We start from the raw sequence: 26642 nt of genomic DNA, 5'->3' as shown, positions 1-26642 counted from the left end.
TATATACATATCTATGGTCTACACTGGATGCGGCACGACACGACAGATCCCCGACAGAAAACTGCTGCGGCGTTCTATTGATGACGTATTGACACAAATTTCAAATGATTTTCAATGGTCGCTTTGTCGCGTCCAGTGTACTAGACAGACTTTAGCTGTTGCGGCACAGACACGGTGTTACTCACCTATCGAGAAGAAACAAAGCAACCTCGGCATCCGATCGCAGGCCTTCCGCTCCTTGAGTTCTCTCCAGCGCTGGAAAGCTGATCCGATATTTACACGGGTCCTACTTCTTGCCTTATTGGCTCAAGCCTTCTTTTGTTCCACAGACATTTTCTTCTTTTGTTATTTTATCCGCCATCTCTATCTTTCTGTCACTCGGCTCGCTAATGTCCGTCCTGTGCACTGAACGCTCTCTCCTCCACATCATGAGTAGAGACACGCCCCTTACTGCTGATTGGCTACAAGTTTGTTTTGCTACTCGGCCCGAATCAGTTTTCTAAAGCGTTTTTGAAAAATCGCTTACCCCACCTTTAACCAGGAATGTGATACCAAACATCTTCTCTTCTCTCCCCTGAACTTACATATCTTTTACAGTTTGTATGACATCTCAGCAACCGTTGAGAATCTACAGTGACTTGTCATATCATAGATATTAGCAGACCCTTTGAAAATATAAATGAGTTCCCTAGTGATCTCATTTTATTAGCTGTATGTTCTCTAACATTTGTAATGAAAGATCAGGTCAAGTATCTCACTGAGCAGCTACTATCTGTGGCATATGCAGGGAAATATGAAAGTGCTGACACTGACACTGCTTGTGGTAACTAAAGAGTAGAAAGATGTGCTCCAAGCTAATAATTTAATTCATTTTAAGCCAACATTTTGGAGAAATATTGTCAAATTAAATATGAATATATTTAAATAAATCTAATTATATTACAGAAAAAAATTTCAATTTTTGTTTTACTTAAACTTGTTTTGTCCTGTATATCATTTATATTTGAACACAGAGATGCTGTAGAACTTGTACTGTCAGGGTGGTGGTCAAGTACTGCATGTAAATAAATAAATACAATTCCATTTTTTATTAAATAAATAAGTAAATCAAATCCAAAGGTGTTACAACTCACCCCATGTTACAACAATCTCACTCTCCCCTGCTTGTCTCATGTGACAAAAAAAGGACACACTTGAGAACACAATGGTGTGTGAAATTGATCTTAAGTTGCTAGAAGCATTTTCAAGTTTGATCTAAAAGCTCCTAATAAGGGCAAAAATGTCCACCTACACAGATCAGTTCATGTGATAGCAGCTGCACCTGGTTTGGCTCTAACAGTAGGAAGTTGTTTTTTTCTAAGAACTTTTTGGCACCTGGTTTATGACAGCAGACTAGACACGGAAAGCAGACACTTGCACTCATCTGAGATCAGTATAACTGCAGACCTCTAGTGAAAGAGAAAGACGCCCAGTCTGCATGTTCAACTGATCTGGAAACAGCTGAGCTGTGGCTCACCCAAGGGCCCAAGACACAGCTGCTTTCACGTTACAGGATGCATTTGCAGTCAACATGAGCTTTCGCCCACAGTTCCCAGGTGTGGTGTCTGAAGTGGCTGTCATCACATTACCACATTATGAGCATTTCCATTCAAAGAGAAATTCAACAGAGATGAAATTACTGGGCATCTGGTGAAAGCCACTCAGTGTGATCACGAATGGTCTCAATGATCCATAGCATGTGCTCTAATGTCTAAGCCATGTACAGTGGGTATATATGGGTATATACTGTGTTTATTTGATAGATAGAGAGAGGCAGATGTGATACCATGTTTATTTGAAGTGAACTAGTGAGAGCAAACAAATTAATTAAAAATCCTTAAAAATGGTGATCACTCAACACCACCTAAAATATTCACTTGTACATTTAAATCAATTTAACATAAAAAAAAATATATTTATATTCATAGATAAGCTGTCAACTGCATGTAGACAGGCAGACTGTATGTGGAACAGTAAGTGTGCTGTAAACACACTGACACACAGTACAGCAGTCTGGGGTAGTGGAGATCTGGCCTGTGATTGGTTCACAATAGTTCTGCCTCCATGAGATCTTGTGCTATATAAAGACACAGAGGCTCTGTGTGCGGTTCGAGGAATGTGACGGTCCCAGCACCTTGCTCTTCCACCCCTCACACACACGTTACACACAATGGTGGATTTCTCTGAGAGGTACCTTGAAAGGTAGGGACCAAATGCTCCTATGAGTGTCTCCTCTGCTGCTCTGAGAGTTCTCACAGTAATGAGAAGAGGGAAGGAGGGAGGTAAAAATAGAAAGCAAGAGGTTACTTTAGAAGAGGGAGAAGATGAGTGTGACTGGAGTTCACGTCTCCTGTGGTTCGTCTGAGAGGGCGTTTGGGAGGGCTTCTGATGTTTCAGCTTTTCTTTCTTTAGGATTTTGATGTTTGGAGGTTCTGCTTTGGACTGTTTATGTTGAAACAATGTTGTTATCTATCTATCTATCTATCTATCTATCTATCTATCTATCTATCATCTATCTATCCGTCCGTCCGTCCGTCCGTCCGTCCGTCCGTCCGTCCGTCCGTCCGTCCGTCCGTCCGTCCGTCCGTCCGTCCGTCCGTCCGTCCGTCCGTCCGTCCGTCCGTCCGTCCGTCCGTCCGTCCGTCCGTCCGTCCGTCTATCTATTGTCTGTCTTATCTATCTATCTATCTATCTATCTATCTATCTATTGTCTTATCTTATTTTATCTTATCTTATCTTATCTTATCTTATCTTATCTTATCTTATCTTATCTTATCTATCTATCTATCTATCTATCTATCTACAACGTTTATATATATTTAAATTAATAAAAAAAAAAACATGTTGCATTATTTTTTGCAATGTTGTATTTACAGTTTATTATAATGAGAAAATTGTGAAATTTTATTCCAATTGTTAAATATTTATTCATAATTTATTTATTCATATTTATACCTACCGTATTGAATATTTTTGATATTTTAATAAAACATTAGTACCACTTAAGTAATAAAAAACTCTAATTAGAATCATAATAGAGAATAATAGTGAATTAAAAACAAAATAATAACTGAAATGTAAAACATCCTTGAGCTTGATGAATTAATAATGAATTGGCTTTTTAAATAGATTTTTAAAATATCATTATTTTTAAAGTGATTTTTTTTTTTTTTTGAGATTCACAAAATTATTTTGCAAATTTAAAAAAGTGAACATGAAGTTTCCGACAACTTTTGTGACTTAATGTGATAAAATCCCATATGACTAGTCTAAAGTTTCTTAGTTTTTAGTTGTGAAGTCCATGAAATGGTCTCCATTAATGCACTAAGGAAAAGGTGACATTAAAGTGATGGTGAGATATTTGCACACCACTTAACAAGAACAGATGTATTCTGAAGTGCACGCATGCACACAAAAACACATTGCTTGAATGAATACGACATCATTCATAGCCAAACCAGTGTTTTGGTGCAGAAATCCAGCACTTTAGAAACAGGACTCCTGTTTGGATGTGAACCCACATCACATCTGTTTTAATCTGAAGTCTTACCACGAGTCATCACAATAGCTGTCACATTCTAAATGTCTTTCCCACAGCAAGTGTCCTGGTTTCACGGCCTGGAATAGCGCTGAGCTCTATTATGGGCAGTAATATGAGCCGGGCAGAGAGGGAATTGGCAAAGCCTGGAGATAATTGTGGCTCGCAACCATCTCCTCTCCTCCTCTATCTCTGGCTTACCCTGCAGGGCTGGCCGTGGGGAAATGTCTGTCGACAGGCCCAGAGGAGCTGGATCAGAGCATCCTAATTTGATCAATTCCAGTGAGGGCGTGTCCTTCCTGCCGAGAGATTACAGGCCTGTGCCGTGAGGAGGCGCGGGAGCAGCTGCTTATGCTTGATAATTAGCCCAAAGTTTTTTCTCTAAATGAGGGGTTACGATCTCTCATGAATGATAGACATTTGACTGCTGCCTCGCTCAAGCAATGCCGTCACGTTTAGGCAGCATTTACACTGCATGGTTCAAGTGGACCAATTCTGATTTTCTCCTCCTATGTGGCACACATCGGATATGGCCCATGAACATGTAAGCAGGAAAAAAGCACATGGATTCCGATATTCTCAGATCGGTTATAAATGTGGAAATAAATCTGATATAAATCGGATACATGCATTTGTGCCTGCCGTGTAAGCGGACAGATCGGATATCCCCCTGTTAATGCGAGTTGCATGTTTTTGAAACAGCTCGCAGTACAGATATATCTATTACAAATGAAAGATCTCTACACTGTAAAAAATGATTGTGATTTTAACAGTAAAAGACTGTAAAAATGATATAGTAAAAACCTCTTAATTGGTTAACAGTAAGTTTCGTGCTGTGTGTACATTAATGAGGAAAAAAAATTAACAAATGATTTTAGCAAATGGCTGCAATATAACACAGAGTGAAAAAGTGAAGGGGGTCTGAATACTTTCCGTACCCACTGTATATATATATATATATATAAGTATTGCCCTCCTTAGCTCGTAGAAAAGCTGTTTATAATGAGCTTTGGTTCATCATGTGATTTTCTCATCACCACCAGTTTTTGGTGGTTATTAGTGCATTACAATGGTTCAAAACAGATATTAGTACTTCAATGTGTTGGTTTATTAACATTACATCAGTTAATGAAATACGGTATTTTATTGTGAATTTAAGTCAAGTCTGTAAAACCTAAAATGTTGCTACCATATTTTTTACGGTGAAGTTCTGGCAACCACAGCTGCCGGTATTTTACTGTAAATGTCACAGATTTTTTTTTACAGTGTAGTTGACTAGCAGAGTATTAAATTTTGTTCGTTTGTGTTAAATAAGAGGCGATCTGGCGCTGAAATGTGTTGCTTTTGAAATCAGGCTGAGTGCTCGTTGCCGCTGTTATCAGTGAGAGCAACTTATGCACAGACAAGTGCTTCAGTCTATTGCTAACTGTTGTGGAGACTCTCTATTTGTTCGAAATCACAAAATAAAATGCATGCGCAAACATGTCCCTGCTCTTGATATGCAATCATTGATGAACACATTTGGTTTTAATGAGGACAGATTAGAACCCAGAACCGCTAACAGGCTTAGCATAAGTTCAATCACTAGACCCCTGGATGTTTAGAGCGGATCTGTGTATATAATCACTGTCGTGAAGAATCTGTACTAATTAATTATTTTGATATAAGGATGAAACAGGACTAAAAATGTTTCAGTGAGTTCTGTCAATAAGTTAAACTCATTGCATTCATATTCCGGATTCATCTGCTTTTCTATACATAATATGCTTTATTAATAAAGTGTGGGCAGTTTGGTCTTTTAATATCACAGTCTAATGCATTGAGCCACGTTAAGCATTGTTCAAGTTAAGCCTGTGTAGTGTAAATGCCGATATTGGATACGGGTCACTTTTAAAAGAAGGTGAAAGCGGGTCGTCAAAAAAATTGGATATAGTCAAAAAAAAAAAAAAAATCTGATTTGGGCAACCACATTTGCATTGTAAATGAGGCCTTTATGTCGTTTCCCACTACATATGTCCCAACTGGACATGCACCCGATCATGTTCACAATTTGAGTTGAATTACTGAAATAAATGAACTTTTCCACGACATTCTAATTTATTGAGATGCACCTGTACAGGCTGTAGCCTATTGTATTTTACAAATAAGCTGATAAAAAAAACAAAACAAAAAAACATTTGACTAGGGATGTTCATTTTGGTTAATTTTCTTGACCGACAACTGTTAATTGTTATCCGAACATTAACCATTAACTGATAAGGTTAGAATAATAAATGAGTATTAAATAAAAATAGAATGGATGTGTGTCTGTGACCTATTAAAAGAAAAAAATAAAAATAAATCACAGGTTTATTTTAACATGCAAACAGTAGCATACAGAACAACAGAGCAACAACAGAACCTGGATTCACACATCGTCAAATTATCACGCACCTGCAGCACTTCTGAGAACAGAGAAAAACAGAATAAAATAACAAATAAAAAGAATAAAATAAATAGGCCTGCACTAAATATTTTTCAATTAAATAATTAACATTAATTAATGTCAAAACGAAAACACACTGAATCCTTCAATGCACCTTAAAGAACCGGCAGAGACTTTTCTTCGTCAGACAAAAATAAATAGCAGGCCTACCTCAGTGCACAATGTGTCTAGTTTTTATTAAAAAATAAAATGTGCGGATAGTCAAGTATAGAGCTCTGTGAGGAACTGTTTCGTAATGCCGCTCTCGCTGAATTTCTGACCATTACCACCCGCTCCCGCGATTTTTGTGGCCGCTCCCGCAAACATTCTTATATTGTTTATAATTTTCGCGCCATCAATATGCGGGTATTGAAATCGCTTTTGAATGTGCGCTCGCTGTTCACTTTCGATTTCGTGTTCACACACACTCTGTGTAAAGGAGCACATCTAATCTTACAAGATCAGATATTTGTCAGTGAGTTCAGGATCTGCTGAGCAGCAAATACTCCAGCACGGTCTGTCAGTCATCTATCCTACTCTCGACCCGTGATGAGTCAAGCTCGTGTTGGATGCAGGGTTGCAAAGTGCACATTTGTTCGGGGGGGGGTTCAAACCGTTTAAACTGATAGTTTTAATTTGTCTTAATTTTTTACTTTCGGTTAACGGTTAAACGGTTAATATGAACATCCCTGACTCTTTGCGTGCATAGCTTGTGCAATGCAACAACAACATGATTTGCGGCTGTCGCACATTTCGTAATGTCATTTATAGCATTTTATTTTAAAAATGGTGCGCTTACTTGTACTAAGTAGGCCTGCCCCCGACTAAAGATTTTCTAGTCAACCAGTCGCATGCTATATTAAATTGATTAATATAATAATATACTAAACCATCCTTTAACATACAGGCAAAAGCTGTAAGAAACAAATGCATCATTAATGCATGTTAACTCCTATTCATAATACTGCTTTCTCCAAGTGAAAAAGTTGTCTTGTCTGAAACAGGAGAGAAATATGCACTGATCAAGCACCATTTGCAAGCCAAAAACAGTCCAAAACAGTTCTAAACCAATACGTGGGTGGATTTTGATGTGAGAGACAAAAGAAGATGGACTTTTTAACTGGAGGAAGCTTTATTATGGATTATTGACTCATATTTTGGCTGGAAGGGTGAAGCTGAATAAATATTCACATAATTTTCATTACTGGGTGAACTATTCCTTTAAATGAAACAACACTGAAATCACTATTTAGTCTCCAGGGCTATGAAAGAGCAATAAAACAGGCATGCAGTGCATCTTATTTTCCTCTGGTAAAGCTCATCTTACCCCGCACTCTCTACTTGCACTGCATATTTTGGGAAGTACTGTAACAGCACTGTTACTTTGCTTGATCTTAGCCAAAAGGCCAAGTATGTATTTGAGTATTTGAGTGATATTTCAGTCCTCTTTCCTCCTCTTTGTATAGCTCAACTAATACTATGTAACACATTTTAACTGGCGTGGCTTTCTTCTCATGCAGAAGGGCAGGCTGACTGATGCCACATGGCCATAACTAACACTGTTGTTGCAAAGCAGTGTGGAATCTCAACACTGTGGCACTGCATGCTGTTTCCTTGTGTGGGTGATACTTCATCTTGTACGACACCTTGTTCCAAACAAAAAAAAAGCTGATTAGTACATTATTAGCTGAAGGAATATTTGAGAAATGTATATTTCCTACTGGGCAGGCAAAAGAATGAATGAATAAATAAATAAATACATGTGAAAGATATGAAAAATCATGTGAAACACCTAATTTGTCTAAATTTGTATTTTGTAATTTATGTAAAAATTCTCACATACTGTAATACTAATAGTTTGTGTTAGTGTGTTACGTTAGTGTGTGTGTGTGTGTGTGTGTGCAAATTTAAACAGTATTTTAAATATTATACATTTTACTTCTGGTTTACATTTAAATAATAGTTTCAGTATAGTTATTTGCCTCAAAATCCTTTATATTTAAGAGCCTGGTGGTGATAGCAAGTTTATTCCTGTAGCTAATTTGTAGGTGGTTAAACTGGTGGTGTCACAGCTCTCTCCCATATATCATGTTAATAATGATCATATCCAGTAGGTGGTAGCATTGCATTTAATATCACTCTAGGAGCCTTACAAAACCTGACTATTTTCTGCGCTGAATGAGGACAAACTCAGCTTTATGTCACTGTGTATATTAGCTATAGTTCCAAAGCACTGTTCTTAGGTTAGTTTTTCTGTTGTTTGCATTTGTCTGTTTTCGCCAAAGCTACACAGCTTATAAGATCGCAGTGAAATCCGAGCTGGATCATAAAGTGTTTCATTAAACTTCTAAATATTTTCCAGGGCCAATAAACTGACGAGAATCTTTCCTCTTGTGCGTATGATCCAACACCCTCCTTCTCAGACCTTCTCATTTTAAGCCAGATCTCCCACTGGAAGTTAAAAAATAAATCAGTCTGACACATTCCTATTGGTCAACTTTCGTTTATTCCTTTGTAAAAGCACTATTTCTGTACAAAGAGAGCTTTGGAATTAAATATCTTGTGATTTATTTGTTTCCTCTGCTCCGTTTCTTTCTCAAGTGGGCAAAGTTTGACATACAAACTTGCAATCAACCGGAATCCATCCAAAATACTGCATTATTTGGCATTTTTCAATGTTTTGAGAGCTGTTTGAAATCTAAGCCATGTGTGTGAGTCAGTTTATCTCCTAAAAAGACTGATGATTTCAGCAGTTATGATGTTATCTGAACTTTCAATTCAGTTTCACATTCTTATGTCTCACCAGAGAATCCACAATAAGAAATGTTTATGTGCAAATGCCTTTGTCAAACGTCAGAGAGCTTAAAGGGGTCATATGATGCGATTTCAGTTTTTCCTTTCTCTTTGAAGTGTTACAAGCTCTTGGTGCATAAAGAAGATCTGTAAAGTTGCAAAGACTAAAGTCTCAAATCCAAAGAGATATTCTTTATAAAAGTTAAGAGTCAACCACGCCTACCTAAAACGGCTCGTTCTAACACGCCCCCACATATCTACATCACGATGTGGGAAGATTTGCATAACACCGCCCAAATGTTCACGCAAAGAAAGAAGGTGTAACTTTTATTCTCGCTGTAGTATTGTTGCTGCCGCCATGTCATGAAGACACTGTGTGATTCGTTGTGAAAGTGAAACTACTTTGTCTGGTCTTCCAAAAGAGGACAATATCTGCTTCATCATGCCTGGAGCTGATCCGTGCTGGTCGCTGAGGAAATACATCAACTTCGCGCTGTGGATCGCCGGATCGGCTTTCACTGTGGACGAAGCGGAGTCCAGCCCGGGGTCGTCACATGCAGTTCCCACAAACCCGCCGGCCGCTGCTTCGTCGAACCCACAGGCCACACCGTTCTCAAGCCTGCCCGCCCCTGCTCACTCTAGCCCCGGGCCGCCGCTCACTCATTTGAACCTTAAACCGCATAAACACATTTCATTACACCAAATACACAAAATAATGTTCTTTTTAGCAACATCATATGACCCCTTTAATATAAAGCAGATTTGACTTGACGATTTTAGATAGTTTAAATTGTTTAAAAATGTCAAATATTACAACAGAATGAAGTTCTCAGGATATTGTATTCTCATTGAAGTTGTACTACAGCACTCAGCATGTGCACGCGCATTTATTCTCCCCAGTTAACTAAATCTGAGAAAGCTTTCCTTTGGCATCATCCTCAAATGTTAACACCAGTCATAAATACTGTTTACTACAACTTTATAGTAGTTAATTATATAAAATTATGAAGATATATGCACCCATTATAGGTTATAGGTGTGTAGCATTTGGACTCCTCAATATCTGGCATACGTTTTCAAGCAGTTGATTTTTCATAGTTTTCAAAATAGCTTTGTGGCCTTCTTTCTCAAGCATCTGGTGTGAGGAACTTCCTCTCAGTTAGTCACACCATGGCTGACTAATGTTTCATCATCTCATTTCCCAGCTTGCCAAGCAGATTGGATTCTCAGATACTAACAGCCTTCGCTTTGGGACATGGGGGGTACTTGTGATTTAAATGAAACTATTTGAATTCTGTAATCCTGATGTATGAACTTTTCACTCAGAACTCGGGCTATAATTTTTCCTGGAAAGAGAAGAGCCTGGTGTTGTATTTTGGCCGGCCTGGTCACCAGCTAGATCTGCTTAAAGAGGGGGAATTCTTTGCAGCTCTGGCGTACAGGACGACATAATATGTCATAAATAGTTGCAGACTTCCTTTTTCCTGTTGAGGCTTGTCTACACATTCCGTCATCATAGCCAGAGAACTGAAACATTTTTGGTCAGATTATTAACCGTCGGTTATTACAGAATTTGACTTATTTCTGCTGTTGCACTTCAAAGGCTGTTGCTGTGTTCACACTGTTGACACAAATCGCTGTATATCCAATTATTACTTCCATAAATAATGTATAATTGCCATAATAAAAAAAAAAAGTATATATATATATATATATATATATATATATATATATGCTGTACTGTTCAAAAGGTTTGGATTGATCAAAAGTAACAGCAAAATTATTGACATTGTGACAAAATAACTATTTCAAATAAATGCTGATTTTTTTTTTTGTTCAAATTAAATCTTTTTCACTTTCTGTTCAATCAGAGAATCCTGAAAAACTGTATCATGGTTTCCAGAAAAAAACAAAAAAAAATGAAGCAGCTCAACTGTTGATAATAACAACACTGATAATAACATTGATTCAACATTGATCATTCAAAATTGATAATAATAATCAAAAATGTTTCTTGAGCAGCATATCAGAATGATTTCTGAAGGATGATGTGACACTGAAGACTGGAGTAATGATGCTGAAAATTCAGCTTTGATCACAGCAATGAATTACATTTTAAAATATATTCAAATAAAACACTGTTATTATTGTTTTAAATGATATAAAAAATATATTTTACAATATTACTGTTTTTAATGTATTTTTGATCAAATAAAGACAGCCTTGGTGAGCAGAAGAGACTTCTTTCAAAAACATATTACCAACCTCAAACTTTTGAATGGAGTGTATGTACAGATATAACAGATGTTAACACAAACTGCCTGATAAATACATTGATAAACAGTGTCAAATCACAAAATGAATAGTTCTGACACTAAATTCTGATTCGATGAGTTGTTATACAATAGACGATATACACTGTCTGTTTCAGTGCGACAAGTACGTAAAGAGCTGAACAGTTATGCTGATATGTTATATTGCGTGGCAGAAGAATTGTTTATTGTGATTATTACTAATCATTTATAAAATTATATTTTACTTAGCAATTTATCATATAGCTTGTTCTAGCATCTTGTAAAAGGCATTTGAATTGTAGAAACGTCATGTTGTGTCTAACAACACCTCATGCCTATTTTACAATCATGGACCGCAGGAACACTCGGTATGTGCTTTATGTTGGAACTGTGGCTTTGGGAGATCCAAAAATGGTATTCAGCTTCTTTTTTTGGTACTGTCATCAGCATGTGCCTGTGTTACAAGAGGCCAAATAGAGCTGATGAGGGCAGAGGATCTGCAAAGCCACAGTGGAAATCAGTGGGCGGAAATTGTGCGAAGCCTGTTCCTCTGGAAAAGGTACGTGAGGTCAGGCAGAGGGAGGACGGGCATCTGGAGGTTCCGGAGCTCAGCATGCATCTCCAGAGACGTGGATCCAGGGGTGAACAGTCAGATTTTTGGAGATTTGGAGATGCAGCTGCACTCCACAGCGGTCCCCGGGGCCCATCGGCCCTGGGTTAAGGCCTCTGGGACTTCCGGTGGCACCTGAACAGCGGAGCGATGGTGTGGAGAGTGGCACAACCCTCCCTTCACTCATCCTCTCGCTCAGACGCAGGACTGGCGAGAAGGAAGAGAGATTGACGAGAGGCAGAAAGAGTTTCTCAAAACGGCTCCGGGAAGTTCAGAAGTCCTCTTAACTTTGATAACTGCGAATTGAGGAAAAGATGTACGGCGGATTAACTTTTTATGGGCTACTTCATTGACAATCTAAATCGGATTTATGGGGTTGTGTTTTCCATGACTGCGATTGATTTGTTGGTTTGTTTATGACCTGCAGAACTCAGCTCTTTCCTTTGTGCAGGGCCAAAGACATGAAGAACCGACTCGCTTTCCTGAGGAGGAGGAATGAGTCTCCCGGAAGCTCCCCAGTCGGCAAGCTCGACAAATCCAAGAAGTCTGTCAAGTGAGTGTGTTTGTGTGTGTGTGTGTGTGTGTGTGTGTGTGTGTGTGTGTGTGTGTGTGTGTTTGTGATGTCTGCCTGCTTCCTGGGTAATGATCCAGCTGGTGGCTCCCTGCTCATGTGTGTGGGATGAAAGAGACAGACACAGTAAGGAAGCTCTAAAAAGATGTCTTTTAGATGAATACCTTTGGAAGGGGTTTTTGCAAATATAAATAATCTAAAGTTGAGCATTTTCATGTATTTATAACGCTTTGGTTTAGTGTTTTGCCCTAAATAAATGGTTTATTTTGAGAGAGTTACACATCTGTACAGCAGTAGTATAGACAGATAGGCAGTAATAGATATTGCATATTCCATAGATTGATGGTTCATCACCACTTTGTCACAGGATTACTACTAAAACTAAAACCATAACAAAAACACATTCTGTTACTTGAAACAAATGTCAACTGAAATAAAATAAAACTTTTTTTATTTCAGTTTGTTGCCAAGAAATAAAAATGACAAAAAAAATAAAAAATAAAACTGTATAGACATAAAAAAAAAATAAAAATGACAAAAGCACACAACAAAATTCTAAAACTTTAACACACAATAATAATAATAATAATAATAATAATTATTATTATTACTATTATTATTATTACTATTATTATTATTACTATTATTATTATTTTATATCAATTACAGTGAAATATAATTATGGTTAAAATAATCACCTATGGTGGTTAAAATTACTTTTAAAAAATCTGTCTAATGTAGAGGATGTCATGCACCAAAGGGTTAAATTATGATTAGATATGTGCTGCAGAAATGTTTATACTGCCGAGATGGTCTGAGTGAGTGACATTGCTAGCATTAGTATTTTAAGTTTGTACATGAACTGCAAAATTTCAAATGTTTTATGGTACAGATCTCAATGCACAGAAGTAGCAAGTAGGGCAGAATAAAAATTACAGGTGTGAAGCATAGATCTTTGTTTGCTTGCACTCTGTGTTTTGATTTATGGTTTTATGTTAAATAACACTCCCCTCTTCCCTTATTTGGCAGTGGCAAAGTAAGTGTTAAAGCTGCAGACTGTAGGTGCTGAGTTTAGACAGACAATGAAGGCAAGAATGAGTCTTTGAGAGAAGCTGTGGGCGGAGCCTCCGGCTGACACGTAATTCTATTGGTGCAACCTGATCCCACCCCCTCCTCTCCACAGTGAGAAGTATAAAAGAGGCCGTCCAAGAGATACTTACTCAGATGCTCACACACTCAGACAGACACACACAACTCGAGCGAGAGAAGGGCAGAGCTTCGAATGGGTCATACAATGAGAAACCTTATATATATATATAAAAAATACTGGCGGATTGGTTTTAACTTGTTTTAGTTTTGAAGAATGGAATATATATTTTTTTTCTTTTGTATTGCATAAAAAAGAGCTACTTTTGTATTGGTGGTTACATAAAGATGATCTAAAATCAGTACAAAAGAATGAGTCTTTGAGAGAAGCTGTGGGCGGAGCCTCCGGCTGACACGTAATTCTATTGGTGCAACCTGATCCCACCCCCTCCTCTCCACAGTGAGAAGTATAAAAGAGGCCGTCCAAGAGATACTTACTCAGATGCTCACACACTCAGACAGACACACACAACTCGAGCGAGAGAAGGGCAGAGCTTCGAATGGGTCATACAATGAGAAACCTGACAGAGATGGGTCTGCTGAAAAACCGTTCTGTCTTTATTTGCAGGCCCACTCCTGAAGAGTCAATGAAGTGGGGTGAATCTTTGGACAAGCTGCTCATCCACAAATGTAAGACATATTCTCTTTATATCATTTGTTTTCCTTTTCTCATGTATGTAATAAACTTGTTGTATTGGATGTGTTTGACGAATCCCATTGGCTTGTCTTGAATCCACAGGGATGGTGACTGCATTGTTGCATTGTGTTAAGCATGCATGCTTTCGCTAGACTTCCTGCTCTGAGTCACTGAATGAACGGTCTGTTGAACGTGGTCAATGGCTCTCATATGGATCTCAATGGATCCTATGGAGTCAGAGGAAGACCACAGATTAAAGCACTCAGACAAAAGCCCACCATCCATATCATGGCTTTGAATCAAATTCATTCGTTTCGTGACATTGAAAGTGCTTGTGACGCAATTAAGTCCTGAGATTTTAGGCAGGAGATGTCTTTTTCTGCAGCGATTGTTTCCCTAATACGAAAAGCTGAGAGCATCCACATGCTGTTATCAGCAGGCTCTTATGAGAACGGAAAGGTGATTGCGTGCTTTGGGACGGAACCACACTTCCTTCTATTTTAACACTGGGCGCCTTCAGAGCGGAAAGGAAATCTAAAAAATGTCAGTGTGTAGTGCTTCTGAATAAGGAAATCAATGTGATGCTTGCTGCAGTGCTTACCTTCATGTGCTTGGTAGCAATAGCAACCTGCAGTACAAATAATGTGAGTTCAAGTTGAGTCATTGAAAGTGATTAAAATAATTACTTAAAATAAGTAATTATTTTAATTATAATTATTTTGGCAGTGCCATGAAACATGGCAGCAGGAGTCTCAGGGGAGAACAAATGAAATTAAATTACTATTTGGAGTTGTGTTCTCATGTTAATGCACTAAGTAGTGACTCAGAGTTTGGTGCTCAGAGCTGCCTCTTCAGTGGAGGCTGCCGTTGCCATGGTTCTCTGTTTATCCTAGTCTAATAACATCTCCCCTTTTCTGCCTCTTTATTTTTTCCCTCTCCCTCATCAGATGGGCTGGCGGCGTTTAGAGCTTTCTTGCGCACGGAGTTCAGTGAAGAGAATCTGGATTTCTGGCTGGCCTGCGAGGATTACAAGAAGATTAAATCACAGTCCAAGATGGCATCGAAAGCTAAGAAAATCTTTGCGGAATTCATCGCTATCCAGTCTTGTAAGGAGGTGAGCATAGTCTCATATTTATTTCAATTTTTACAGACTGCGATCATCTGACAGTAAAAGTCATTACAGATATTAATTGGGAGTCAAGAAAGTTGAGCACCACTCGCTGCGTCTAAACAATGCCACCATTCTCTATTTAGCAGTGTAAAAAAAGGCTGGAAATGTTCCTAAAATACTCTGCTTTGTGTCAGGAGCCTAAAAAATTGGTCAAAGAAAAAGCCATGGAGGACATGATGTCATGCCTGACTAATGGTCTCCCTCTTAGCCGCACAACACAGCAGATAGTATGAGTGCATGTTTTCATTTTGCAAACTTGGAATGCAGTTTGGAAATTCTAAATCAGATGAGCAGCAGGACCTTGCAGCAATTTCCAGCAGTAACTCTTCAGAACCCGCTCAGGCTGAGCTTTGTGTAGTTTAAAGTTGCCAGACTTTTAGCATAAAGTCCAGTCCAGATTTCAGCTTAATCTGACTACTCGCTTAGACTGGAAGAGACCACCTTACCAGCATGTTAATCGACCAACCACAGTTTGTTTTATGTGCCATTTATTTCTGTAAAAAAGATTAATGTTTCTCATCTAGTTATAGATTCAGGACCCTGACTTTACAATGAACACCAAGCAGTGACCGAACACGATAATCGAATGTTGGGCAGCAATAATAATAATAGAAAAAAAAAGTACTAAATTGCCAATGTCAGCATCAAAAGATACGGGAAGATTTTCTCACTCCTTCTTTTTAAATTAAACAGCCTATCTATTTTGTGTGCCGATCTCCATGAATGGCTGTAAAAAAATGTAGTAGAAACCTACAAAGTTGTGTCTACCTGACTTGTCAGAATTTCCACAAATAGTAAGCACTGAGTATTTCATAGTCAATGTAAACATTACTTTTTTTTCCATGTGGGAAAAAAAACACTTGCATGTTGCATAAAATCCGTCATAATCTATAGGATGTAGCAGTTTGCCATTTGTGCACAATATACATGAAACCAAGGGTGTCCAGTCCTGCTCCTGGAGGGCCATTTTCCTTCAGAGTTTAGCTCCAACAGACTGCCTAGAAGTTTCTATTAATCCTGAAAACCTTGATTAGTGGGTTCCACTGTGTTTAATTAGGGACACAGCTGAACGCTGCTGGAAGGTGGCCCTCCTGGATCAGGAGGTCTATAGACAGTCCATAAATGGACTGGTGGAAATCTGGCACAAACGTGCTTTCGGTCTAAACTCTCTGTGACCTTACTGTAACTTGAAGTAAAACGACTGTTGACTTGGAAGTAATGCCTTTTTGTTTGTCCTCAGGTGAATTTGGATTCCTGCACCAGGGAACACACTAAAGAGAACTTACAAAACATCAGTCGCTCTTGTTTCGACCTGGCCCAGAGAAGGATATACGGCCTGATGGAGAAAGACTCGTACCCTCGATTTCTGCGCTCAGAACTCTATGTGGAGTTAGTGAATCAAAAGAAACCCAGCACCACATCAACCTCCTCCTAAGATGACAGAGAGAGAGAGAGAGAGAGAGAGAGAGAGAGAGAGAGAGAGAGAGAGAGACTATAAAAAGTAGCATTGGAGAGGTTTCTTTCACTTAGCATTTCATTCTCATCAGCCATTCTCTGTGTTAATGTGGCGAAAAGACAGGGAGTGGAGAAATGCTCAAGGCATCGTTTACAAGTGGTGAAAGAAGGTAGTGTGACCCGACCTAATGGCGCTGGACGAGTGGGGCACCACCATGCTGAATTATGCTGGTTATTCCCATTTGAATTTTGTTATTTAATTGGTTTTCCAAGTGTACTGGAGACATTTGAGGCAATTATTGCCTCTTTAACATTAAGACAGCTGGGTACTGTTTAGCATCTTTATCTTCTTCTGCTGGAGCACTATTGGTGCCACCAACCTCTCTTTGTTCTCCATTTCATGATGACTTTCCTGGACATTTCAGAAATATCTCGTCCCTACAGGGTTGGATGTCGACAATGAACAAGCACTTATCGCTCAATGGTGTTTCTGTGAACCTTCATCCATGTCCGTCGACTCCATATCACATGAAGAGGTGCAAGAAATGCTGGCACAAAACATAATTTAAAAGACAATTCATAAATTCATAAATAAATAACGCTCTAGAGGAATGGACCAAATTGCAGCTGAAGACTGAAGACTGGAGCATTTCGCTCTGAGCTTGAAATGGACTTGAAATTGGGCGTTGGTCTCTAAAGAGTATACAAAACATGCTTAGCTGTGATATGTAAAGCCAATAAGCCATTCATTGTAGCTCCGCATTAAGAATGGAAGAGACAGTATTCTCAGGACATTATGGCACTCAATTATGAAGCTTATTTAACCTTCTGTTTCTATTCTTAAAATGTTGTTTTTTCCGGACTTTAGGTGTAATCATGCACTCTATATTTAATAGAGGTCATTTAGGATCTTTCCCTATATCTGTTAATAAGACAACATATTTTACCAATACAAAAAAGTAGTTATTTATTTAGAGGTTTTACTGGTTGCTTTGTTCATTGCACTCAGCTGAATTTCCCTTTTCCACTTTGGTCCAGGTCCACAGCTGTCCTGATGGAAGTGCAATATGTTTATTATTTTTATTTCTTGACTTATCTTATGGATAAGTTTACCTTTTTTATGAAAAAGACAATGGATTGAGATCTGTATTCATTTTATTGTAAGTTGCAGGTAATGTAAGAATTACATTAATACACAAATTATTCTAACTGTGGTTCCCTGGCAGCAGGCAGCCGGGTTAATGGATGTATATATGATTCTTAAGAAAAAATGACAAAAAGATAAAAACACACAAGGTTTTGTGGGTGTACCATGAAGCGTTGCTGTACCTATGTAAATATGTGAACCTTAAAGCTATAAAATGACATGTATTGTTATAAATCGGGGCGGAGCAGGTATGGTCGTCCTCTGCCTTGGACGTACACTGCTTTGTTGTTTTATGAACTGTATTTTAGCATTATAATAATAAAATAATAATAAAACGCAAAACACAAATAAAACATTTAGATGGTTAAATTGGACAATATTGCCTCCTGCCTCTCTTTTATTATTATTTCTGTATCTTTGCATTTTGTGGCATTTTTTTCCAATTTAGCATTTTGCATTGCATTGCATTTTCAGCATTGCTGAACTTATAAAGGGGTCAGTTATTTACCCCACACACGCTTTAAGAAAATTAAGCCTATTTTGTTCTTGGCATTATTTTCATGAAAAAGTAGGCACGTTTTCTTAAATATTCAATATGAATATTTCGCTACTGGGAAAAAAAGTACAAATCAAATGTAAATCATCTGGATGCATTACAATGAGATTTTTCTTTATGGTAATTAAGGGTGGGGAAAATACTTAATTGTCATGAAAACACAATGTCACAGCATATATCCCTGCTAAATGTTCTGGTTTGGGGACTTTTGAAGATTTGGTGAGGAAAATAACTAGCATTGAGACTAACAGGTAATGGGATGTATGCAAAAGAATAGCTGTCTGTTTTTTACATATTTTTTATTTGATTTTCTTTATTTCATTACATTCCTCTTTGTAATATTCTTCAAAACCTTTACTAGGATTCCCCGTCATTTAGGACCGAGGATCAAACAAATCCCAGGAGAATGTGTTGTTTTCATAGAGGAGATCTCTGTGAATGAATGCACGGTTTGCCTCACTTGCAGTCTCAACACTGCAAATAGCAGCAATTGAGGGACCTCTTCAGTGAGTTGCTATGGAAATATTGGCTTTTCCTGCCAGACGCCATTGGGAACCCGTGGCCCTTGATCGCTGCAAGTGGCTCTGCCAACCCAACAAGGACACTTTATCCGAATGAGCTTCACAATAGTCATGGCCACCTGGCAGATCTGAATGCTCTCGTGAGCAGCTGTCTGCTCTTCAGTCACTGAAAAAAAAAAACAGACTGCATGATTTATTCAGATTGGGATCTACACAACAAAATTGTGTTTCTGTTCTGAACTTGATTTCTTTGCTTTTGATTAGTGTAATTAAGGTAATGTGCTATCTATTGAAATAAAATGTGTGGGGTGAATGTGAACCAATCAAGTACTCAAAAATTTGTTTTGCTGTTGACATTACTAAAACTCCAGTTCCCATGATGCTTTGTATATGACTTAATGGAGTAAAATTGCTGAAATTAAGAAAGAGACTTGATAGTTTTTAATGTTTAATTATTTTGGGATTTAGACCCGTTCGGATACACTGGGTTATCGTTGTGGTGAAGAGTGGAGTATTTGCTTTGGCTGAGGTTTGGTACACATAGCAGATGTTTTGCTACTTTACTCAACATTTAGCATGGTAGTATGTTATTGCTAGTTAAAATACTAGCTAATACAATACAATCTGAATGATTACATATGATTACATATAATCAGTTAGCTGAATATATTGAGAATACCTACGTATAAGAGATGCTTCTCTTACCATTCACCTTGTGTGAATGTAGCCTTAGCCAGGAGGAGCTGATGTCATCAGATGGTGTCCAACACTCCTTGGGCGTTTCGACCCTGAACCGTAACACTCTCCTGTTGGTGGGTCGGCAGTGGTGGCCAAATCACTGCCCATCTTCTCCTCCTAGATTCCAGCTTTGCTCCTCTCTCCTATTCCATAACCAACAAGATGATCTTTCTTCTGTCTCCCCCATCCTGCGGATTGCTACCTTCCTCTCCTTTCCTGTTAGTCAGTTGCTGTAAACATTCTCCATACCAACTGGGCCCGGAATCCTCTACAGTCAACCTCGACTGGGAAAAGCCATGCCTGCCAATCTTTGTCCCGTCATTGTTATTTTGCACTCTTCCTTTGTGTATGACTTAATGGAGTAAAATTGCTGAAATTAAGAAAGAGACTTGATAGTTTTTAATGTTTAATTATTTTGGAACATGCGATGGCGCCACAGACGGCAGCCTCAGTGTTTGGCTCTCCAGTGTTTGTACTGTTTTTGTTAGTTTTTCCTGTTTTTTGTTTCTCAAACACGATCAGTTTTATCAGGGATGAGCTGCTGAACATTCGGCAGAACACACCACACAATCTTCTACCGGATTTCGTTTTTTCGGACGTTTTGCTGAACGTTGTAGTTGGCGGAGCAGCTGCGCTGATCAAGCGCTTCAGGACGCGCAGACGAGGGAAGCGAGTCGGCGCGCTCGTGAAGCTCAGGAAGCGCGGATTCAGAATTCCCCAGCACTGAGGCCAATCAACAACTTGCTGAAGACCTGAATGAGTTTTACTGTAGATTTGAAACTCCCAGTCTAACACCCCACACCCGCTTTGAACATCTCTCCACACAACCATCAACACCTCTTGCAACCTTGTGTTGTTGTTGTATCCGTGTACTGGAAGCTTGTGACACTATAACAAATTCCTTGTATGTGCAAACATACTTGGCAATAAAGCTCTTTCTTTCAAAAGCTTGGTGGCCTCCTTCTTCCTATTGGACTGTAAGTTTGATCAAGATGATCTTCTTTGCCTAGTCAGACCACAGAACCACATCTGACCTTAGGGTTTTCAGGACTACTTGTGGGAACTGCAGTCTTCCTCCCAGATCTACTCTCATCTCCCATGCCTGGGCCTTTTGTAATAGGTTGGTTGTTGTTGAGAATATATCAGCTGATATTTTGAGTCTCAACTAAATATATTGGCTAGATGTATTCATGTGTTTTAATGGTGTTAAGGATAGTGTAAAAAACAGTGATGGTGTGAACATAATGTGTGAGCATTTCTGAAACAGCAGAGACTATAGCATTAGTAAAACCAAGGACATTGGTTAGATTCTCAAAAAAAGGCATAAAACTAATGTATAAACTTGAAATGTAAATTGCTTGGGATAAAAGCTGCCTCAAGCTGACCTGTGGAAGTGTGGCCTGGTTACTGGTTATCACTATGCCTTGTAAAAAATACAAATTTTAGTAACTGTATTTTCTGTAATTATGCCATTGTGCAAATTTATTGACTAAATCTAGACTAAAGCAGAAAAATGCATGTGCTACAATGCAGTAGATGCTGACGTGTTAATGGGGCTTAATTCACTGTTGTACATAGGAAAACATCCTATTCCAGGAAACAACAATACAGAGCAGATCCTCTCACCGCTTTATTCAGCTTACCTTGTTCATGTGTCTTGTGAAGCTGGCTGTTCATGTCTTTCTCTCATTGTTTTTCCCAGTACAATGGTGGATAATGCAAACTAGTTCTCAGAAACATGAACTTCTGGTTCCGGCCAATGCAGCCCCATCATCATTCTTCCAAGGCCTGATGGCACCTTCTTATTCTGCAATGACAAAGGTGAACGATATCTTGGCTATTGGCAGGTCTCCCTGATGCCAAAGGCACAGGAAAAGCCATCCTATAGCTTCCCATCTGATCACTGGCAGTATCAGGTCCTTCCATTTGGGCTACATGGGTTGCTGGCCACCTTCCAAATACTGCCTCCCAATCATAGGTGTTGGCAGTTATGGGGTGACCAGATTGTGGGACACTGGTTAATAGTCCCTTTGGTAACACTCTTTGCTGTCAAACCCTCTGTCTACCTGAACACACGCTGCTGCCAGAAGCAGAGCAATTGGGGCCCCAGCCTCATATTTTCATGGCAGATGAAGACTTCCCTCTCTGTAGAGACCTGACAAGATCCTGCTTAGGAACCACCCATTCCAGTGGACAGTTCAACTAAATGTTTTTATGACCAAGACTGAGTTTTGAGAATGAGCCCTGCCAATGCAGAATGCTGTGTGAAGCTCACCTGTGATCTACAAATCTCCCTGTGGAGGACAGCAAGGACTGTGAGGGTAATCAATGTTAGTGATGGAGCATCAGCTGTACCCTACTCGCCTCTCTTGGCTGCACTGGGTCTCAGTTTCTACAGTTCTTTCACAGAACATTATTTTACCTTTTTTAAACATAAAATGCAGGTCAACAGGCCTTTTCAACCGCAAACAGGTAAAGTGTTCTCCCTCTAGCCTCCATGTTCTCTGTCTAGCTGCTGACTGATTATGCATTGGCTGCTTGCAGGGTCTGATATTTATGTCCTATTGTATATCCCACGCTACATACTTTGTAAATTCCTCCACTAAGCAGATGCAACACATAGCCTGACAGCTGAATTGTTGTCTTATTTAACACTGGGTTTTCTTTTAAACCCAAGAAAATTTGTTTCTGACCTGCTGGTCAATAAGACCGTACATTGCTTAAGATAAAAACAATGTTCACGAGTTGCAAGTTCATGCAACTTTATCACCGCTGTTTATCATATTCAACAGTTGTGAAATCCCAGTCCACTCAAAATTTGATACTTCAGTGACCAGCCACATTCAATTTATATCCCAAATATTTATCATATCTAGAATTTACTTGTATGGGTTGTTTGTTAATTGTAAACACACACCATCTATTACACCCACTCCTCCTCTTAAAGAATTCACATTTTGACTTCTTCATTTGTTGATCAACCCACTGGATGAGATGACAGTGGTGAGGGGCAGTGGCTACCATATTGAAACTGCTGATGAAATGTTGATAGAATTTAGCAAACCTGAGGAACTACTGCAACTCCCTCATGGTTGACAGTTGACAGTATCCATCTGAATGGCCTTGAAACCAATGGCATACCCCAGGAAATAGATGGAGGTCTGATGGAATTTATACTTCTCAGCCTTAAGGTGTACATTACGTCTGTCAAGTCACTGCAGGACCAGCCTTACATGATGGATATGCTCATGGAGAGTGGTAGACACTGAAGATTTCCTCTATGTAAGACTGAAAGACTGAGGGGGTACTGACCAGGTGATACAGCATGACAGTTTGTACAGTGGCATTTAGGGCAGTCGTGGCCTGATGGTTAGAGAGTTGGACTTGTAATCCAAAGGTCACGGGTTAGATTCTCAGTACTGGAAGGAATTGTAGGTGGGGGAGTGAATGTACAGAGCTTTCTTCCACCTTCAATACCCATGACTGAGGTGCCCTTGAGCAAGGCACTGAGCCCCCAGTTGCTCCCCGGGTGCCGCAGTAAATGGCTGTATGGGTTACCATACTTAGTCACATGTTATGTCACTTCAATGAATGTGGATGAGGTTGTATGGCCCCTCTCAGGAGTTCCAGACTTTCAAAATAACTTCACTTAAGAGAGATTTAGTTCAAAGGGCGGCAATACATGGCCAGAGACCCCCATCCTTTTTGGCCTGAGAGAAAGTGGATGTGGCAAGAAAGGTGGTTGGGTGAATATAGCCCTAGCAAATAACAGATATATGGGTGAATATAACTCTGGCAAATAACTTCATCAATATACTCCTCCATCACCTGCTGTTCTGGGAACAACAGGGTCCATCCATCCATGAGAAAGAGGAGGGCCACTGAGTAATTTGATGGCACATTTGGAGAGAGTGGTGTGGAACATTGGATCTCCCAGAGGTAGAGTTGTGTAACAAGCGAGCGGGAGAGGCCAGAAAGGCATCAAGGGAGAAAGTATAATAAGAAATGAAGACAATGTCTATTAAATCAAGAAGTTTATGAAGGGGGTGTAGTGAATGGACCTTTCCATCTCGCAGGATGGGCAAATAGGACAAGTGGACATGAAATGGTCAGCAACTCCTCCTCTACTCTGATGGCATCAGTCAGGTGGTGATGAGATGCATCAGATCTTTTCTAAGTGGATTTGGCTGGCAGGGAAATGGAAACTCTCCTGATGTAATGGGGTACATGCAAGCATGCTGTGTATCATGGCAGGATTGGAGACAATAATCCAATCTGAGGGATAACTGGATGATCTGTTCAAGTGCATACTGGTAGAAAATGTATAGCCTGAATGCACTGTATGCACTGTTGGATAAAAGTGTCTGCTAAATGCATACATTTAATTTAATTAATTTTAATTTAATTTAATTTAATTTAATTGAATTTAATTTAATTTAAGTTGCATGGTATCAATTACATAATTGAATTTTAGTTCAAGTGTCTTAGTCAACACTTGGAGATAGGTGTCTATAAGAGCAGGCTCATTCCAACTAGAATGACTGGTTGATGTTCAAAGACCTCCTGAAAGTGAGCGACAAACAGGTTAGCTGACTGGGTAACTGGATCTTCCTGCCTCCAGTTCGTAGAGCCCCTACTATAAAGCTTTCCTCATCAGGAGAGAGATGTTATATGCAATCCTTGCTCACTTTGAGAGTACTCATTGAGACTGCATCTTGAATGCCAGCAAACAATGTAGAAGGAAGCTTCTGCACTCCCTCATGGAGCCAGAATAGCTTGCCAGGGTTGTCATGTGCTGAATTAAGTCGAAACTGGAAGGGGTTGGCTCTGTGGAGCTGATGTGGAATGCACTGATTACCTGTAAAGCAACTTTATGGGTAATCAGTGACTCCTGACTCCTGACTCCTGATGAAGTGGAGATTGAAGGGAGCGTGACATGCTTTACTCATGACATGTTTTACTAATAATTTGTAATGGAAATTATAAGACTGTAAAATAGCAACTTGACCTCCACCTTAACACTCCACTACAATATCTGAATGAAGTGTGCTCGGTCACACTTTATTTTAAGGTCCAATTCTTGCTATTAACAAATCATTAACTACGACGTTTGCCTCAAATATTCTCCTAATTTGCTGCTAATAACCATTGGTGCCAAGTCTGAATATGGGAAAGGACGAAAACGATTTGAGAGCTGCGTTCCACAGAACAGAGTTGTGCTGTGAGTAAAGGATGACATACTTTTTTGGTGAACTACATCAGGACTTTAGGTAGTTTCCTGAAGCTCAAATGATTAACACATGATCTACTGCACAACCAGCTACTGTTCACCCTTCCCCCAATCATTTCACCCTTCCCCCAATCATTTCATCAGCCGGAGTCTAACACTTTTGAGCAATGTCCATCCAGCTGAAAAAAAAAAAAAAAAAAAAAGAACAAAACGGAGAAAAAAAATCAGGAAAGATTGCAGGGATTGTAGAGAGAATGCTACATCATGTGAAAGCAATGTTGTGCTAAGCTATAATACAACACTATAAACATGAATAAACAACTTAATATGAGAATGTTATGTATACATAACTTTAATGCTATATACTTGTAATGAGTGTAATGAGTCGTATGACTGTGAAGACCTAAAAATGAGGAAGTTGTCAATTTGTATAAATAACTTTATCAGTCTGCCTACTTGTGCTTGAGGAGGATCTGACTGGTGTGTCATTTGTGCTATTGTGCAAGACTATTAAAATAGTTTGTAATCTCCCACACTGCAGAGGTTGTGTTCTCATAAATCCAGGTGACACTTGAGACTCCCACGTTTTTGTAATTTTATGATTGCTGCTTGTCAGTAGCTAGTCAATAGCTAAACCAATATCGAATATTGTTTTTTTTATACCAAAAATGATATGCAATATGCAGAACTGATATTAATAATAGACCACAACAATCTTGCAATATTCCAAGAATCCAAGATCGCAACCGACTTTATTACCATATTGTGATGTATTTCCATATGAAACGACTTATCGAACCTTCATTCATGATTTATAAGCTGTTTTCCTCATGAGGACCTGAAAATGTCTTCCCACAAGTTCAAAATTGACTATTATTATCCTTGTGGGGACATTTGTTCCCCATAATGTAAGGAATACCAGGATCACACACACACACACACACACACACACACCATCATCATCAGTTGCAGTACTCCTTGGTTGTTTATTAGATGGCCATGGAAGGAGCTTTTACATTATGGACCCCAAATATTTTTTTTTTCATAGTATAAAATTAGTCATTTAATCAGCCATTGTCAAGCATGTCACAGAAATCTATCCAAGACTGTTGAATTTGTGTCAGGATGAAATAAATCTTTATACGATTCTTAAAATCTGTCTCAGAGTGTTTTAAACTCCAAACATTCTCCTGTATGTTTAAAAAGCCTGAATGAAAAGAGATCTAAATCTGTTGCATTCTGCCCACACATAGACAAAGCATAACATCATTCAAAACCTTCACAAAATAAATAAATATCCACATTTTGACATCATTACGTCATTTTAAATAGTCTTTTGAACTTCCTCTTCCATTATTTGTCATACGTTCTAAACTTCCATTTGCAATGTGACATTAAGCAGCTCGACTGCACCAGTGAGTCATCAGAGTGGAAACTGAAGACAAAGACTATTTGAATAACAGCAAATGGACTGAAATAACCTGTTTAAGTTAACATGACGCACATGAGTAGATGTCAGTGATATTTCCATAAGAGCCAACACACCAGATTAATACATAAAACCATGCAGTGTATGAGCTCCTTTGCAAAAGGCAATGAAACAATAAATAAAAAATTTGTCATGCCTGGAGCTGATCCGTGCTGGTTGCTGAGGAAATACTACAACTTTGCACTGTGGATCGCCGGATTGGCTTTCACCGTGGACAAAGCGGAGTCCAGCCCGGGGTCGTCA

At 38.9% G+C, this 26642-nt stretch overlaps 1 protein-coding gene and 1 long non-coding RNA gene across 4 annotated transcripts in view; one reads left to right on the top strand and one right to left on the bottom strand.

Moving 5' to 3' along the window:
* LOC107667051 (regulator of G-protein signaling 3-like) overlaps window positions 1-18198 on the top strand; it is a 21980-nt gene extending 3782 nt beyond the window's left edge. For 2 of the 3 annotated variants that reach the window (XM_016458632.1, XM_016458633.1), the window contains 4 exons: window positions 12190-12291; window positions 14024-14085; window positions 15040-15206; window positions 16504-18198. In XM_016458632.1, the coding sequence (XP_016314118.1) occupies window positions 12200-12291; window positions 14024-14085; window positions 15040-15206; window positions 16504-16698 (516 nt within the window). In that variant the 5' untranslated portion in view covers window positions 12190-12199 and the 3' untranslated portion in view covers window positions 16699-18198. Of the gene's footprint in view, window positions 1-2171; window positions 2242-12189; window positions 12292-14023; window positions 14086-15039; window positions 15207-16503 lie in introns of those variants that run through there. The other variant, XM_016458631.1, reaches the window with a different exon arrangement.
* LOC107667052 (uncharacterized) lies at window positions 14105-25631 on the bottom strand. The gene is made up of 3 exons (XR_001631752.1): window positions 25620-25631; window positions 22754-22761; window positions 14105-14680 (listed from the first exon to the last, which is right to left on the bottom strand). It is a non-coding gene; the product is annotated as an uncharacterized LOC107667052 (long non-coding RNA).
* Between the last annotated feature and the right edge of the window lie 1011 nt (window positions 25632-26642).

The sequence above is a fragment of the Sinocyclocheilus anshuiensis genome, unplaced genomic scaffold (genome assembly GCF_001515605.1).
Source record: "Sinocyclocheilus anshuiensis isolate Anshui unplaced genomic scaffold, SAMN03320099.WGS_v1.1 scaffold1607, whole genome shotgun sequence".
Classification (NCBI taxonomy): Eukaryota; Metazoa; Chordata; class Actinopteri; order Cypriniformes; family Cyprinidae; genus Sinocyclocheilus; species Sinocyclocheilus anshuiensis.
This window is presented reverse-complemented; position numbering and strand designations above follow the sequence as displayed.